Source organism: Saccoglossus kowalevskii, chromosome 9 (assembly GCF_978046115.1).
Source record: "Saccoglossus kowalevskii chromosome 9, keSacKowa6.1, whole genome shotgun sequence".
Classification (NCBI taxonomy): Eukaryota; Metazoa; Hemichordata; class Enteropneusta; family Harrimaniidae; genus Saccoglossus; species Saccoglossus kowalevskii.
In genome coordinates, this window is record NC_140649.1 from 34,900,445 (window position 1) to 34,919,332 (window position 18,888).

The window sequence follows — 18,888 nt, forward strand, 5'->3', positions numbered from 1 at the left end:
GTATGACTATTAGTTGTCTTGATGTAGATATAGACATGTCCAACCGTAGCAAAAAATGGCAGTGATTCCAGTATTTCTACAAAATGGCTTAGTTTGCTCCTACCTGTCTGTCAATGTGATGCCTGCATCTGGTGCCCTGTTGCTTGTCACCGGACCAGACCTGACCACATACATCCCGTCACTTATGTCACCACCTCCTCTATCCTGCATTGGACTAAAGGAGGCATCCAGTATTCACCCCTGATCTTTACACCAGCAATCGCAATGCCACCTTTTGTTGGTATCTGCATCAGAAATTAACCCCGTCCAGAAAGCCATTATTTTTGACTGTCTCCAGTAGCAATAGAATTTAAGGATGTACCCTTCATCTACCAGTTTACTCAGTCACCAAAGGGGTACGGTCGTAGGAACAATCTCTTTGCTATCTGCTTAGAACTACTGGGATTTACTAGAGATGCAAGGCACTGGGTAGATCAGCCAAATGCCAGGGATATATTAGCAACACAGAATAGACTACTGGTTTGTCCCCATATACTGTACCTTCACGATACATTTGCATTCCTCACTAGAAATAACATCTGACTTACCCAGGGATGGACATAGACATGTATGATGCTGTCTAATTCTACTACTCTGACCTATTCAGCACTTTCAGCTTGACATAAAACACGTTCCTGCAAAAATCAGTTGCCACAGGAAAACTATCTGAACTATCCCTAAACAGTGGTTGGCTGGAATGTCATTTATTGGCAGAGGGAATCATTTAGAAATTCATGTGACAAATGGAATTATGTCATCCAGCAACAAAACACTAAACATTGTTCGTACCTTGTAGAGGGCACCCTACATGTAATTTTGAAAAGCCAATATACGACTATAGACAACGCCTTCATTTAAGGCAAAACTTAATGAATTATTCAGACTTCGAGTTAAGCTTTTCCATGACAACGTAAATAGTTTCTGTATGCATACTAATATTGGAGTAAATCACTTTACTCACTAAATCAGGGCCAAGTGATTTGCTAATTTTTGATTTCTCTTAAGTTAATAAAGTTAGGAACTTTCATACAATTCAAGTTATATTATTTTATGTGTATTTGTAAGTATTATTTGAGAAGCATGAAACTGAAATTCAGTGATTCCCATTTTCATAAAAGACATGAAAACAATTTTATATATGAAATACTACTCTTTATCATAAAATACCGATGAATACAGAGGAGTGTTCAAGTAAGAAAAGCTGTGTACCACATTAAGTCATCACCTGACATGGTATAATAATTTGTCCAGTTATTAAATATACACGATGTTTCAGTAAAAGTCTGTTGGATTGACCAGATATCAACATTTCTAATGTATTGATTAGTAGATAGATAACTCAGAAGATTACATCTTTTGTAGATAATCAATTGTTATCTCAGACTTGAGTGCCTTAGCTAGCTCTCTATAAAAACCATTGCAAGTGAAACCTAAATTTGGACACAATGCAAAGTATGCATTTCACAAGATTTCATTGGTTTCCTGACATGGATCACATATTAGTTGACACTGGTTTATGCAACAAAACATGACAGAAGGGTTGGTATAAACAGAATACTGCCCTCACAGTTTGATTTCTCCTTAAGGTACATTAAATGAAGCAGGTTCAGGGCTCAAAATGTACAATATTTTCTTGAAAGCATAGTTGACTGCCACTGAAGCTTGGTAGAACATCAAGGAATTGAGCAATTCAGGAAATGGTTTTTAAAGACAAACTCATCCACAAAACAAAATGATTTTTATAGCAGAATAATGAACTTGAATGAGGTAATTGTACATATGGATTCTGTGGTCCTTTATTCACCTTTCTTGACTGTAAAAAATAATAAACAATGTGTTAAAAGATTTTTTCAAATCATTTTGAATAAAATCAAAATTACCAATATCAAATTATGATGTACAATCTAACTGTAGCTTTAACATTTCTGGGTCTCTTTTGGGTTCTGGAAAGCTATCAAATTGTAGCAGAGAAGAAAACAAAATGACTGCCAGTCAGTCATCTTGGATTGAATCAGTACTAAGCACATGCAAAGAATGAACAGATTTGGTCGACAGGGTTCTGAAATATGACTCCGGATGGACAGATGGACGGACAGACTGAGACCGAATTATAAGTCCCCTGTTTCGAACTTTGTTCAAACTGGGACTAAAAGCAAATTATTTTTCACTTACCCTCTCTGGCTTCATCTCTCGCTTTCATTCTGGCAATAAATGAGTAACTTTTACTTCGTCTGAAGCTTTCAAACGGATCATTGATATCGATGCCTACACCTTTGTACTGGTCACCCCTTGCTCTTACATCGCCCCCTTTGATAGGATCCACTATACCTTGCTCACTGGCTCCCAACCCTTGACCACCCCAACCTGCAAGCAGACCATCAAGTAGTGCTCTAGCTGGTTAATAAGGTTGGTAATTTATTAACCCAACAGGTCATTGGCTTGCAGCAATTATCCTGCCAGGCAAATATACTTTTACATTGACTTGACAAATTAATAATCACAATTAAACTGCATGTAGGTAGAGAGAAAGGAAGTAAAGGCTGAGGATGCGAGGGATGGCAGGATGAAAATAATATGAATGAATGGAATGTAGGAGAGGCAAAAAACGAGCTAAAATAAAATAATATCTATAATACTGACCCATTTTGGTGAGCAACTGATGACCTTTATTGCTTTGGTCAATTTTACTGACATCTGCTATTGTTGTATAAAATGGCTGTTGACTGCAAAAAAACAAAAGATAATATTACATCTATAACAGGATCAACTGAATCACACCACATTCTGTGGGACTATGTGATAACAAATAAACAGTTTTGTGAAATGTTTTCAAATAATAGCTTGGCAGTCGTGCACACCTCATATGCGACAACAAATCCCCATACTTGTGTGAGGAATCTCATCTAAGTCCCTTGGAATGTGGAGCCCTATTATTCTCTAGTACACCTTAAGCACTTACTAATAACCAGGTGGAGTCCTGCTACGAGACTTCCTCTTCTTTGGTTTGGGAGACTTGGATCGAGATCGGGATCGTGATCGAGATCGAGATTTTGAAGTCCGTTGGTAAGGAGGTGACTCAGATCTTGATCTTGACCTTGAAAGTGATCTAAGAGAAAAAGAAGTCAATGTGTGAAGATAACGCAGTAGAAAACTACATTTGTACTATCAATTTCAGGAGAAACATAGAATAAATATCTTGAAGGGTGGGAGTGGGGTGTTGTGGGGTGTCAAAATTTCTAAAAAATGTCTTGAACAGGTTGAAATTATAAAAGAAATTACAAGATGATTGCCTCTATGGATTTTGATTTCCTAGGCATCGTTTACACTTTAAGATATCACCATTTTTTTTTATTCACCATACCTGCGTCGTCTTCTGGGTGGTGACCGTGATCTTGAGCGTGATCGTGACCTGGACCGTACTCGTCGATGTCTACTTCTGGATTCTTTTCGTTCTTTCCTCAAGTTGGCGTACTTTTGTTTTGCCCTGAAGAACTCATACAGACCATTGTGTTCCCAACCATCACTGAAAAAATAATTAACAATTTATGGCGATTTAATTACCATCCATAATATTATGAGTTAGTTTAGTTTTTTTCCATGTTCTGTTTGAATACACATAAAATGATGACGTTCATCATGAATATTGTGATGTTTACTGGTACATATCAGCTACGAATATTTTACGCTTAGCGCGACAACTATAAATAATGTGCACCATACCCGTGTGCTAAAACATATTATCAAGCATATTTCCATAGTGTAGAATGGCAAACTTGTTTATTCCAAGTTTATTGTGAGAACAGAGATTTCTTACTCACCCATTTCTGGGTCTATCATGAGAGGGTGGAGCATAGAAGGCTTCTACAGCTGCTAGCAATCTTTCAGTTGGTGGTTGAGGGGGTGGTAGTCTGATATCGTCTGGATCAAGTGCTTCATAGTCTGTGTCCTCCAACTATAGAATAGAGACAGCACAGTAAATATTACAATTTTGGACAAAATAGACGTAATTTTTTTATTAGAAACATATACCAAGTATAAAAGCAAAAGAGTTAACATTTGTTAATAAAAAGTCCCGAACGAGACTAAAAATGAACAAGATGTTACATGAAACTTTTGTTTGAAAATAATATAGCTGTTAAAAGGTTTTGAAATTTAGACCATGAGGGGACTTTTAAAAACCACTAACAGCGGAGCACGTATATAGTATCAGTTGTAAACATTATTCACGTTTTAAAACAAGCAGCCTCTCGGCTGAGATAGCTCTGCTGTTAGCAATGCACATTTCAATTGAAGAATAGAAGATATCATTAGAAAATGAACAATATCATTTTTCACCATAAATGATTGTGGTTTTTAACAAGAAGTTGAAAATATCACTTTTTACAAAAAATGACAAAAATATTCATCAAAATTAGAAAATTAAAGATATCATCATGAAATGAACAAATTTGAGAGTGGTCCACATGTAGTACCTATATATGTAATATCAAAGCAATTGAACTTGCGGTTTTTAGCAAGAAGTCGAAAATATCACTTTTTACCAAAAATAACAAAAATATTCACCAAAATTAGAGAATTGAAGATATGATCATGAAATGAACAAATCTAAGAGAGGTCTACCCAAGGTACATATACACCAAGTATCAAAGCATTCAGGCTTGTAGTTTTCAAGAAGAAGTCGAAAAAGTAAAACATTGACACAGACGACGTACGTCGACCGCTGGGCGCCGCCGGACAATCACTCATATGATAAGCTCCGCTCGACAAAGTCGACAGCGGAGCTAAAAATATTACTTTAATAAAAGCATTACATAGAAAACTCATCATCATCATCATCATCATACCTTAACTAGTGGAGCCATCAATCCAGCAGGTAAATCAAAATAAGGCATTTTGGGTAATAAGGACGGGTCATTAGGATCCAACTGAATAGGCTGTGGAGGGGGTGGAGCAGCAACTGGTACTGGTACTGGTATAACTGGTAATGGTGCTGGTGCAGGTCCTACGGGTCCTCCGTGTGGTGGAATTATGGCACCCGGTGGTGGAAAACCTGGCGGTGGTTTACTAAAGTCAGGAATGTTTCTGCCGTGGTTGTAGTCATGGACTATGTTAGGTGGGGGAGGGGGGAATGATGGGGGCTGAGACTGCTGTGGTACACCTGAAATCAAGAAACACACAAGAGAAAAAAAATTAGACAAATTTTAGTCATAGCAGTTTTATGACTGGCTCAAATCGAGGCACAAGAAACTGAACAGTATCACAACTCAAAGTTGTAAAACTTGTACATTTGTATAAGCACAAGAAAGGATCTTGCAAAGAATCACCAATGAGGGCGCTATTCAGCATAAAGTGGTCCATTTTGTTGTCATGTCACAAGTCTCAATGATCAAAGAAATTTGAGAAAGAACTTCTGTGTGCTGAAGATATTCAAGTACAAATAAGGAATACTGTATTTACTGTATTTAATATTAGAAGCAAATTTCCAATACACATTAAGCAAAAAGTGTATTCAATGCATGCAAAACAAGTCTTATTTTGACCATAAACTTGCCTGTGTCATTTACATTTGAACACATGTGCTTCTAATAGAGCAAATACAGCATTTAAAAATATAGTTATGCATATTATTGAGGACCATTACCATACACACACACACGCACACACACACACACACACACACACACACACACACACACACACACACACACACACACACACACCCATACACACATACACACACACACACACACACACACACACACACATATATATACACGTCTTACCGTTGTTGTTACAACACACATTGGATTAACTTTTAATATATTTGCGATATAGATATGGTTGCGTTTTAATTGGAGTTTAATTGAACTCAATTACAATGCAGAATTGCGTTTTAATTAAGTTTATTTAAATAAAGGTTGAATATCCCATGACTGAACAGAAATGTTTGCGAAGCATGGGATTAGTAATGGGGGAAGGAATGGTACAATTATATTAATATTAATTAAAAGGTGCGTAGGCAGCACAAACACACATTACAATTCTAATCATAGTTTCTTTTAGCGAAACAGCTGAAAAACTTATGTAGTAATTTTCATATGTTCATATTAAAATTACTACACTTGTTTAATAAATATGATATTCCACGCATTGGTTATCCTTCACATACAACTCACCAAATATAGGCATTTATGTTGAGCATTGAGCATTGCGATTATTTTCTTGATGTTTAAAAAAATATATACCCTTGTGCAAGCACACAAATGCCCATATTTTGGAAACAACATTTTCGATGCTTTTTTGATGACAGTATGTATAAGTTACTGTAAAGGGGTAATTATTCATTGGGTTTTAATTTAGCTTATTTCGCTGACTGGAAAATGCGCTAAATTAAAACCCAGTGAATATGTAAAATTTAGCATAGAATACATTATATAAATGACAAAACCGTGAATTTGAAACCCACTGAATATGACTGAAATGGCAAATCAGTGAAATTTAAACCCAGTGAAAATTAGTCATTTTACAGTACACTGGTCAATACATGCTTCACTGAACCTGGATTTGCATGAAATTGAAGGCATGAAATAAGTGACCTAAAAGTCATAATAGCTCCGGTGTTTCAACAGATTTGTTAGTGCACCTCTAATATCATAGAAGGACTAATCTAATAGAGCTCCATCCAAGGTACACATATATCAAGTACTAAAGCAAAATGGAGTAGCGTATTTGAGAAAGTCAATAATAACTTTTTAGAGAATTGAAGATATCATCGCGAAATGTACAAATCTGACAGAAATCCACCCCGGCTACCTACATATCAAGTATCAAAGTACCTGTAATTGAGTTAGTAGTTTTCAAAAAGAAGTTAAAAAAAGCATTTTTTGCCAAAATGACAAACATATTTGTTAAAAATGAAAAGATTTTTAATATTGTTATGAAATGAACAAATGCGAAATCCGATAGAAATCTATCTAAGGATACCAAGTATCAAGGCAATTGGGCTAGTAGTTTTCAAGAAGTAGTTGGAAATTTTGTTTTACCAAAAATAAAATAAAATAAAATAAAATATTCACAAAAAATAGGAAACTGAAGATATCTTTGCAAAATTAACAAATCTGACAGAAGTCTAACCAAGGTACCTACATACCAAATATCAAAGCAATTGAGCTGGTAGTTTTCAAGAAGTTGAAATCAGAATTGTTGACAGACAATGAACAATCATGTATATGAACAGCTCTGCTCTGTCATCTTTGATGTCAGCAGAGCTAAGAATAGTTACATTTTAATTCAAAGCAACGTCAACGTCATGTTTTTAATGAAAATATTACTTTAAATGCATGCATGCAAGGAAAATAAGCCTTGTATCGTGTGTGCAAAATAACATGAATAAAGCATACCAAATATAGCAAAGATAAACAACGACAATGTTGTAGCAAAATGTACCAATGTACAATATAACATAACACATGAACAGACAATATAACATAACACATGAACAGACAATACAATATAACACATGAACAGACAAAACATAACACATGGACAGACAATAAAACATAACACATGGACAGACAATACAACATAACACATGAACAGACAATATAACATACCACATGACAGACAATACAACATAACACATGAACAGACAATAAAACATAACACATGGACAGATAACACAACATAACACATAACACATGGACAGATAATACAACATAGCACATGGACAGACAATAAAACATAACACATACAGTTAATACATGACACATGGAAATACAAAACATAAATAATTAAATTTAACAAAAAAGGCAAAAAAGAACCGAGGTTAAAGCAAAGCATTGCACATATAAACATACCATATCTTTGTGAATGTAGTGGTGGCGGTGTTGCTGCATTAAATGATCTATCTTGTAGGCCCTGACCTTGAGAAAATTGTTGCTGACCAAACTGTTGACCTGCACCACCCGGTGGAGGCACTGTAGCAGCAGCATGTGGAGGGGCTGCTGTAGGCTGTTGTGGTGGTCCAAATGGTTGGGCCGTTGGTATTGGAACTAGAAAAAAAAGCATTGAGAGGCTATATTCGTTTCAAACAAAAATAGAACCATGCAAACAGCATTAGAACCTTATGAAAATTATGCATGAAAGGCAAAGAAATACAAAGGAAATAAAACAGATGGCAGCTGAAATGATCTAATTAAATTAGGAGCATGGTGCTACTTATCTGGGAAACACTTTAATTGGTGAAGTCAATTGGTAATTTACTTTAATGTGCCAAAAGCCCGCCTCACTCTATACTGTCAACGATTACTGATAACAGTAACGTTGTGAAACAAAAATCTAAATAAGACATGTTGCATACTAATAATAGGAAGAATTTCAGCCACTCAAAGGAAACTACTCCAGTAAAAGTGTTACCCAAATATGATACTCTCAGCTCATTTGATTAATACATATATACTATGGCTATACCTGACAAAGATGCTGGTAGATTTACCGAAGGAGGGGGTGGTTGCGGATCACCCACAGGAGGTACTCCACCATGCACACCAGGAATGCCAAGAGGAACAAAACCTATTAGAGAAACCCAAGACAGATTTAAGCAGGATACCAATCATTACAAGCAGTGAAATGTATCTGATGCAAGCACCAAAGAAAATGGAGGATGAGTTAATCCGTAACATGGATAGCTTTGCTTGATCAGCGATTGTAAATAACAAAAAAAAACAAAAAACTTTCACATTTTACAAAATAAACATACATCATTTTTCTAAAAAACTTTGATCCCGACATGTAGCAAGTGAGCAAAGATACTAATCTGACACAAATTTGACAAAAAAATTTAATTAAAAATGCTCCACTATAATCTAGGTCCAAATATAATTGCTATATGCTTATGTTTTGAGTAATTCATGACTCTCACATTCTAGGTTATCACATTGCCTACTGCCTTTTCCCAATTGAGTTTGGTATGTTTGTGGAAGCTTTCGGCAGGCAGTGTGATAATTTACTCATTTAATGTGATAATTTACTCATTTAATGTGATAATTTGCTCATTTAATGTGATAATTCATTCATTTTAGTAATGCAATTAATTTTTAGTTACAATCACAATGTCTGTACACATGATTACACTGACCTGCTGTACCAGGAGGCATTGGTTGTTGAGCAGGTGGCTGAGGTTGCCTCACAAGATGACTTACAAAGTCATTATGTGTTTTCTGTAGTTGTTGATACTGTGTTTGGATACTGCCTTGTACCTGTTGAACTATGGGGCCATGATCTGTGATGAGACTAGCCTGAAAAAAATAACATGCATATTACACTTTTTAGTGTTTGACTCTCAAGACGTTCAAATGTGTAAAAATGCCAGTGATGATGGTATTGTACATATTGTCACAAAAATAATATTCATGTGTAATCTTCCTTTCACCCTAGCATCAATGTAGCTCAGCCCAACACACCTGTAGACTTTTAAGGTTCTCCCAAAGTCGCATCCGTTGATGAAGGAATCTCAGCTTTTGTAGGGTCAACCACTTTTCGTTTGTACAACTGCAGATCAAATTTGAATTTAACTATACCAACCATGAGTCTGTGCAGCATCTATTATGCTACAATCAATAATTTCTGTATTGATCTAAAACTTGAAAACTATTGTTACAACTGCCAGTAATCTTAAAATTGTAGTCAAGCATGGGCGCTGAGTCAAACAAGTATGATAGTTCATTTCATGTCATGGATGGACAGTCTGTCACAGACAATGTATGTAATTGACTACTTACTTGGTATTGTGCCATGGACATGACTGGATTCTTTAGTTGGTCAATTACTGCAGCATTGAAGTATTTATTGTTCTCCCATAGTGTCAACAACTGAAATTAAAACATCAATAATAGCTAAAAATACAATTTTTACAATAAATTAAGTAACCAAAATTTTGGAACATTGTAGTTGGATTGCACCTGGTTAACAGCCATAACCTTGCAAATTGGAGACGATATCTCATCTATAAAAAAAGTTGCCCAGGGGTGATGTTTGCAAAGACTGAATTATTTGAGATTTCAATGGAGGTTCCAGATTACAGTATATAGTCATTATAATGGTCCTTTCAATGTCACATGGTATGCATTTAAAACTTTAAAGACAGAGCATATACATCTCTTGCCCAAACAACTCTGTTAATGAGTGGCCACTCCCATACTGGCACTACTGGTATGTTAGGTAGCACTACATGTTAATTAAACATTAGAACAAGGCAATATGATTTATATTGGAAATAATGACTAGATATTTGAATTGTAACAGCTAAATGTACATACAAATATTGTTCTTACAAACTGTATTAACGAACAAATGTGCGACAAATGGGAAAGAACAGATTGAAAAACTCAAATAATACATGTGTGACATTCTTACTACATCTGTGGGTTATAAAAGGATTAATTTTGAATATTTAAAAATATAGATACCTTTATTAATTTACTTTGCTTTTCATCGTCTACACCAATGTGAGTACTGCAGAAAATTGGTACTGCTATCTTCTCCAAGGACTTCAATAAATCATTGGCTTGTTTCCTGTGACTGTAGAAAACACAAGTACTTCATATGCAGGAATGTAAAACTAATATTCCCCTTGTATGAGACAATTGTGCACATATGCCTCTTAGTTAATATCATGTAGTTTACTATGCAGAAATAATATCAACAAGTCATTGAAAATGACACAGTCCCTGTTAAGTTCTCTTTGTGCTCGTCATATTAAAGCGGAGGGGTTGTCGCGAGCGTGTCCTTGAAACTTGAGTTTCAAGTGGCGTATACAACAGATTGTTTATTTACATCAAAACACGTGTTTCGTGTCATAGTAATATGGCCAAAATAAAAACAGCCGTTATTCAGCCATCTTTGATCTGATTATGAAACAAACTGATATGTATGATGTACCGGTATGTGCCAAATACGAATGAATATGGTACATAAATTGTGGAAATATAGTAATAAGGCCAAAAAGTCAGATGGCTGTCAATTGGCGATCCTTGACCAGATTTTGAAACAAATTGTCATGGACATGCATCCTAACTTGTATGTGCCAAATTTGAATGAAAACTGACAGAGCACATCCAAGATACCGCATAAAAAAACAAAAACAAGATGCCTGCCAGTCGACCATCTTTGATCCAATTGCGAAATAAATCGTCATTGACATGTATCCTAACATGTATAATCTATGTACCAAGTTTGAATGACAACTGACAAAGCATGTCCAAAATACAACATTTTCAAAAAACAAGATGGCTGCCAGTTGGCCATTTTGAATCGAATTATAAGTCCCCGTTTTCGGACTTCATCCGAACGGGGACTAATTATATACAGTGAAACATTGGTGATGGTAAACTGGCAATTTTTACTGGACCCCAAAATATCCCCCGACTTTCCTATTCTAAACCATGTATTGTATTTGTGAGAAAGTGAAATCATGTAATCCAGCAAAATACTTACCAATGGTGTAATAGATCATTAATCAGGTATATCAGGTGTAGCTTCATCTCAAAAGGTGCTCCTTTCACTGTTACTTTCTGTAACATGTATTCTGATATTACATCACAATGTTTACTGCTCTTAGCAGTATTAAAGATCCATTGTTTTCCAGCCTAAGATAGAGAGGAGTGAAGATTATAAAGAATCTTATTTGGTCACTATGAAGAACAAAGCAAAAAAACAGAGTATCCTTCTGGAATTGCACTTTTCATGCAACTGAATTCAAGCAAAGCTCGGCAATTCTTGAAAATATTATTTTATAACTGGTGTTAATGGAGTTTAAAAATTATTTAATTGGAAATTTAAATATTCTGAGGCATATTTGTGATTGTCACAGACAAGACAAGCTTTCTGGAGGATAATAATTTTGAAATCAGCCATGTTGGAACATATGGCAGCCATCTTGAAATCAGCCATGTCGAATCATATGGCAGCCATTTTGAAATCAGCCATGTCGAATCATATGGCAGCCATTTTGAAATCAGCCATGTCAAACCATATGGCAGCCATTTTGAAATCAGCCATGTCAAATCATATGGCGGCCATTTTGAAATCAAGCTTTCTGGAGGATAATAATTTTTAAATCAGCCATGTCGGAACATATGGCAGCCATCTTGAAATCAGCCATGTCGAATCATTTGGCAGCCATTTTGAAATCAGCCATGTCGAATCATATGGCAGCCATTTTGAAATCAGCCATGTCAAATCATATGGCGCCCATTTTGAAATCAAGCTTTCTGGAAGATAATAATTTTTAAATCAGCCATGTCGAAACATATGACTGCCATCTTGAAATCAGCCACGTTGAATCATATGGCATCTATTTTGAAATCAGCGATGTCGAATCATATGGCAGCCATTTTGAAATCAGCCATGTCGAATCATATGGCAGCCATTTTGAAATCAGCCATGTCGAATCATATGGCAGCCATTTTGAAATCAGCCATGTCAAATCATATGGCGGCCATTTTGAAATCAAGCTTTCTGGAAAATAATAATTTTTAAATCAGCCATGTCGCAACATATGACTGCCATCTCGAAATCAGCCATGTCGAATCATATGGCAGCCATTTTGAAATCACCCATGTCGAATCATATGGCAGCCATTTTGAAATCAGCCATGTCGAATCATATGGCAGCCATTTTGAAATCAGCCATGTCGGAACATATGGTGGCCATCTTGAAATCAGCCACGTTGAATCATATGACAGCCATTTTGAAATCAGCCATGTCAAATCATATGGCGGCCATTTTGAAATCAAGCTTTCTGGAGGATAATAATAATTTTTAAATCAGCCATGGGGGAACATATGACTGCCATCTTGAAATCAGCCATGTCGAATCATATGGCAGCCATTTTGAAATCAGCCATGTTGAATCATATGGCAGCCATTTTGAAATCAGCCATGTCAAATCATATGGCGGCCATTTTGAAATCAAGCTTTCTGGAGGATAATAATATTTTTTAAATCAGCCATGTCAAATCATATGGCAGCCATTTTGAAATCAGCCATGTCGGAACATATGGTGGCCATCTTGAAATCAGCCACGTTGAATCATATGGCTGCCATCTTGAAATCAGCCATGTCGAATCATATGACAGCCATTTTGAAATCAGCCATGTCAAATCATATGGCGGCCATTTTGAAATCAGCCATGTCGAATCATATAGTGGCCATTTTGAAATCAGCCATGTCAGATCACATTGTAAGAAATATTTGTATTTAACAAAACTTACCGATATAGCATCTTTAGTACATGTGTCAATGATTGGTTGTAATTTTTTATCAAAATCTACAAAATCTATTTCCAGTTCTTCAGCCATAGATTGAATTTTATCATTCTTTGCTTGGAATATCGATGTCTCAATTTGTTCCTTGTAAACAAATAAAAACAAACAAATAAAACTGAAAATATTATCGAGAATAGTTTTCACCATTGCTAAAGTTGAACTATGATCATGCCCATTACATCTCCATACACAGATGCAAACACTTGTAAAACGCTTACAAAACTCTATATGGGAACATTGACTGCCAAGCAGCTATGTGTAAAACAGCAGCTATTCAATGTTATCTTACCTGTTGTTGCTTCAAGAGCTGCTGTTGTTGTTTAACCAAGTTGCTTTGACTCTGTTGAATCTGTTCTTGAATTTGTTGTTGCTGCTGCTGCTGCTGTTGTTGTTGCTGCTGTTGTTGACGTTGCTGCTGTTGTTGTTGTTGTTGCTGCTGCTGCTGCTGACGTTGCTGTTGTTGATGCTGTTGATGCTGTTGTTGCTGTTGTTGCTGTTGTTGATGCTGCTGATGCTGTTGTTGTTGTTGGTGTTGTTGATGTACATGTGGTTGCCATGGAGCAGCTTGGATTGACTGTTGTGTTATGACTTCCTGTATCCTTTGCTGCTGTTGTTCCATCTTCTGTTTCTGTTGTCTTAAAACTAAAAATCAAAATGTGATACAAGATCATTAGTCAAAACTGATTCACTGCAACATACAATATTGTGATTCAAATCACAACTGTAATATGATCAGTGACAACTTGACAAATTTGAAAACAAGCATGGACTGAGATTCAGTTCCAGAATGGCAGAAATCCTTTATTTTGATGAATTTTTAGCACAAAATGTGTGAAGTTCTAATATCATCAGTCTAGACATGTTTGAGATACTGGTGGAGACATACACACAAATGTCCTTGTTTTAGTTCCTGTTTTTGAACTTCGTCAGAATACAGACTAATACACTTTGTTTATCTGAAATAGTAGAGTAGAGGCCAGGGTCCCTATCCAATTCACAATTAACTTAAATTGTATATTCCGCTATTTTGAGCTCAACCAACCACACTAATTTCTACATAATACATACAGGTGATCCAATGAAACATAGCACACAAGAAATAAAGTAGTCCCCAAAACATCACAGAATACTACAGTATATTACAAAACATCCCAATTCTACTCACTCTGTTGTTCAGTAGACACTTTATAATTGTAATAGTTGAAGTGTTCACCACCAAAGAGGAATTTGAACTTAGGGTTATCCTTCTGTTTGTTTTTGGTCATCTGTTCAAATTCCGGTCCATTTCGTGCTACAAACTGCGCCAACTTGTCAATGATGTTTCTCTGTTCATGATCTGAAATGATATACCAGTAGTAATAATTGTGAATGACTTTTCTACTGACAAGAAAAATTCTGGAACAAAGAAAACTTTCAACAGAATTACACAAGCACAAGATGTCTTTATAAAGTTGTCATTTTTCATCTAGTAACCATTGGAATTTGAATTCATTGCACTCTATTTACTGTAGTTCAAATTTTTCAGAAAAACTCTTGTTTTTACACCAAAATCAAGAAACCCATGTACATGTATATGCCTATAAATATTCATAAACAAAACTTTTTTTATTTGAAATCAGCTCTCATTGAAATCACCTCTATTCAAAGTTCTCTAGCGTGTAGATCAGACTGCTTAAAGGTACACCATTTGTGGTTGGTCAAAATGTTCTAATCTTGCCATGATCTAAAGATTATCTACAGATGGTGCGTTACACCACTAAATCCGAGATTTTATTGCACAAGCTCATACAAAGTAAAAACTGCCATTTGAATTAATGACTATTTAGGTATATAATTCATGTATACCACACAAGGCTTTCATGACTCCTATGTATCCATAAGCCACTGTTTTGCAAAATATTTATCAACGCAAGGAGCAAAAATTTCTAAGAATTCAAGAAAATATAAACATATTTCCAAAAACACTGGTATAAAACTATAGCGCTAAAAAAAAAATAATAATCAGTCAACAATTGTTTAAATGATTAGAATGTAGAAATCAACACACACTGTCACAGTAATATTATTCTGTTTTTCGGTTATCTTTTAAATTACCAGTTATCTTGCATGATTCACCTGAATTAAGTCATCACACATAGATACTTTGCTAAAAATGTTTTCGATTCTTTAATACAGTCCAACGTAATATCATGATCATAAAAATAGGACTCCACTACCAGCAAATGCACTTTTTCCCAAATTGGAGATTATCTCCAAATAAGTGACAGTCTCCCAAATAGTGCTTAACAAATTTTCTAGGTGTAAAAAATGTTTTCCCCAGTAACAAGACTTTTACCCTTTTTATTCCTGTATAAAAAAAAACATGATTTGGTAAACCGCTGTCAAAATAAAAGTAAATTTTACTGTTGGACTGCCCTAAATATGTAGTCCCTATGAATTGCGCTAGCCTGGTGTATACATTGTCTGCTGAAAGCCAAGATAAATTGGAAAAATGGCGTCTGTGGGTCCTCTCATAATAGTCTTAAAATTGCTGTTGCAATATTCCTCTGCAGTCAGAATATGACTGTTGATAGGCTTTTTTTATAATATGGCATGCTGCAAATCTGAATATGCTAATTTTCCATACAATAGATGGGACGTTACAATAAATTTACATGGTTGTGCAGCACGTGTTCGATATGGGACTTGTAGCGACATACACAACACATGTAAAATACATTGTTTGTTTACAGGAAATTTAAACATGTGCTGCGCTTTGCCACGACCACTGCCTCTTAATGAGGAAAATAAAGGCAACATTTCAAGACTAATAAAATAAAAAAATATGAGAGGACACACAAAATAGAAAAGTAAGCAGGCTAAAATTGCACATTCTTGGGTGTTTCTCCGTATTGAATTATTTCTGATCAAGCAAGACCTACATTTGTTTCTCGATCTGATGAATTTTCCAGATTTGGGAAAAGTGCCCTACTGGCTGCAGAGGTAAACTGCTAAACTAGTGGGAAGAGAAACCCTTCAGCAAAATGTATTGAGATTTGGATATGAACAACACAAACACGAGTGTAAATAGGGGAGATGTCATTATACCTATGTAATTTCATGACATAACTACAACAAAACACATCGCAACACACGTGAATACAAGATATCAGAATCACTACAAGGCAACTTGAAAAACAATTGACAGTGTTTACTAGAAAAGTCTGATAGAGAGCCGATGACTCATTGTGTGAACGATGGACATAAAACAACGTAAAACAAAATGTTCTAATATAACAATAATTAATAGCGTATACCTTCCGGAACCGTTGGAAGACCTTCCATTTTTAAGAAAATTGGTTATCCTTTTTCGGACCATACACTAGATGCTAATGGCGGCGTATTTCTTTCCCATTTTTATCTCCAGAGGGCGCTAAAACGTACTATTTTTCAAATGGAAATGTCATACTATGGTGAGTTTAAAAAAGCAGTGTTACATGATCAGAAAAAAGATAGAATGGCGATATTCATTAAATCTGACATTTTTCGTTGAATGTTGACTATATAGTGGAATAATCTTGTTTTGACAAGTGGCACATTTGACGATGAGGGCGCAAATACAAAGATGGCCGCGCTCATAAGAAAAATGAGCGTTTTCAGTGGGTTGTCAAAATCAAGAAAAGCGAAGGCAGTAGGTCAACCCTCCGTTAAATTTACTGAAAGACTCAAAACAGGTGTCATAGGAAGGTTTTGGGAACGCTCTGGTAAGTAAAATGGCCCGATCTGTATTTGTTTTCTTTATACATTTACCCCCCTCCTAAGCTTGCACGTGTTCTGAGATGTCTGTGCATGGTCTGTGTGTGTGCAGAATATTACTTTGTCATATGTTTTGATTTTCTCAATGGGTCTACCAAGTGTACGAGATCACGACAAAATTCTCATGTATGTATGGGTGCAATTTGAAGGTTAGGTGCATAAATAAATACAGCATTGATTTGACAAAATTTACATATGTTTACATTCTGAAGGCAAGCAGATTCCACACAAACCACAAGTATGAGTGTACTACTGACACTTTTGTTTTAATACATGTATGATAAATATAATCCATTAACCCAGCAGTGAAACTGTCATTGTCATTCAAAAACATCAATCTTGATTTCACCATGATTTCACAGTCCACCGTCCACTTGGTAGGGCTATACTACTTTTGATTGCCACATTAACATTTTTGTTCAGTGGTTTTACAAAAAAGAAATGTTATTTTTTTTTAAAAAGCACTCTACCTATTAACAATACACCCCTAGAAGGGATGTTTTAGTTCATCTCAATCGTAAAAATCTTTCGTCAAAACTCAAAATGATCAGTGTCAATTTTGCTTTCCTACCCATAAGCCACACTGTCACCCTGGTCGTGGACTTCCTGTTAATGCTATTTGATAATGCTAGACCAATTATCACACAAAACCAATTCTGGATTCATTGACACCCCCTCCCTAAAGACCTTTGCAATGGATATGCAAAATTGAAAGTTGACACAAAACCAACTTGATAAATAAAATAAATAACCAACTCGATAATAAATAAATAATTGGCATGGCTTGACTTGTGTGGCATCTGCATGCCCTCAACATACATGCAGATCAATATGCACACAGCAGTAAATAAATAAATAAACAAATAAAATAATAGATCACATTGGACCTGTTGCAACTTATGTATACTAATGGTTTGTTTACTTTGTTTTTCTATAGTGAAGTACACAAAAATGCTTCTAAGTGATTATAAAGCTGTTGCTGTAGACACCGTCACAGATTGTAAGGAACGTCCATTCAAAGCCACATTCTATATCTCCAGTGCAATTTTCTTGGGCTATGCATTCTACAAAAACCCGGATGAAGAATCCTTCAACTCTCAGGTTGTTGATGCAACTAATGATCTTTTGCTCGTCAGTAACATGACAAGAAATCCTGAAGCGGACCAACACATGCAAAATATTATAAAATGGGGCAATGAAGGAATTCTTCGAAGATGGAATCTTGTCTTTTTCTCAATAATGTGGCGAGACAACTACACTAAAGAGTGTGCGTTGTACGATGCTAGATGTAAATATTTACAACCACGGTGGAAGGGCTTTGAAGAAAGAATTGTGGACATTGGCTTTCTTGGATGGTGGTATTACTTGAATGAGAAAATGGTTGATTATGATGTCAATCCAAATGAATTTCAAGATGAATCCAAGTGATGTCGTTGTTTGTACACTGACCATGTCGTTACTAAGAAACTATTTAATAGATACAATTTGTTTTTTCATTGTTGTTGTAGTTTACAGCAAGGTTTCCTTACTGGTACCTCGATATGAAATATTATCAGCAAACCATTTGTTTGATACTATTCCAGAATTTGATCTATTTAAAAGACTGTTCATAGAAAATTAAAAACTACCTGAGATAATTTATACCTTGTATTTTGTTAGTCTCCGCTCAGACGCAGTCCAAAAACGGGGTTTTATGGATCGTCCTCTGTGCGTGCGTTCAGACCTGTATC

The 18,888-nt window shown here is 35.6% G+C and overlaps 2 protein-coding genes across 4 annotated transcripts; one reads left to right on the forward strand and one right to left on the reverse strand.

Annotated features, from left to right (window-relative positions):
• Positions 1 to 1,169: 1,169 nt before the first annotated feature.
• On the reverse strand, positions 1,170 to 16,773 carry LOC100367868 (calcium homeostasis endoplasmic reticulum protein-like). Of its 3 annotated transcripts, none has more exons than XM_085503449.1 (17): positions 16,660 to 16,773; positions 14,529 to 14,699; positions 13,653 to 14,005; positions 13,310 to 13,447; positions 11,533 to 11,684; positions 10,506 to 10,617; positions 9,819 to 9,908; positions 9,176 to 9,335; positions 8,509 to 8,610; positions 7,962 to 8,090; positions 4,884 to 5,197; positions 3,858 to 3,991; positions 3,401 to 3,562; positions 2,999 to 3,145; positions 2,680 to 2,762; positions 2,212 to 2,403; positions 1,170 to 1,852 (listed from the first exon to the last, which is right to left on the reverse strand). In XM_085503449.1, exons 1-17 carry the CDS (start codon positions 16,685 to 16,687, stop codon positions 1,836 to 1,838), a joined length of 2,484 nt encoding a protein of 827 aa, XP_085359575.1. In that variant the 5' UTR covers positions 16,688 to 16,773; the 3' UTR covers positions 1,170 to 1,835. The 3 variants fall into 3 exon arrangements, with proteins under 3 accessions (XP_085359575.1, XP_085359574.1, XP_085359576.1); XM_085503448.1 differs by having other exon boundaries at positions 7,896 to 8,090; XM_085503450.1 differs by lacking the exon at positions 8,509 to 8,610 and having other exon boundaries at positions 7,896 to 8,090.
• Positions 16,774 to 16,963: 190 nt separating this feature from the next.
• Positions 16,964 to 18,799, forward strand: LOC100368023 (mitochondrial import inner membrane translocase subunit Tim29-like). Its single transcript, XM_002732911.3, has 2 exons — positions 16,964 to 17,106; positions 18,096 to 18,799. Exons 1-2 carry the CDS (start codon positions 16,968 to 16,970, stop codon positions 18,584 to 18,586), a joined length of 630 nt encoding a protein of 209 aa, XP_002732957.1. The 5' UTR covers positions 16,964 to 16,967; the 3' UTR covers positions 18,587 to 18,799.
• Positions 18,800 to 18,888: the final 89 nt, after the last annotated feature.

Excerpts from the sequence above, each read along its gene's own strand:
- LOC100367868 (XM_085503448.1), bottom strand. The coding sequence starts at position 16,687 with ATGGAAGGTCTTCCAACGGTTCCGGAAG. Across the intron at positions 9,336-9,818 it reads TGTCCATGGCACAATACCAA|GCTAGTCTCATCACAGATCA; the intron begins GTAAGTAGTCAA and ends TATTTTTTTCAG. Across the intron at positions 8,611-9,175 it reads AATGCCTCCTGGTACAGCAG|GTTTTGTTCCTCTTGGCATT; the intron begins GTCAGTGTAATC and ends TTTCTCTAATAG.
- LOC100368023 (XM_002732911.3), top strand. The coding sequence starts at position 16,968 with ATGGCCGCGCTCATAAGAAAAATGAGCGTTTTCAGTGGGTTGTCAAAA. Across the intron at positions 17,107-18,095 it reads AAGGTTTTGGGAACGCTCTG|TGAAGTACACAAAAATGCTT; the intron begins GTAAGTAAAATG and ends GTTTTTCTATAG.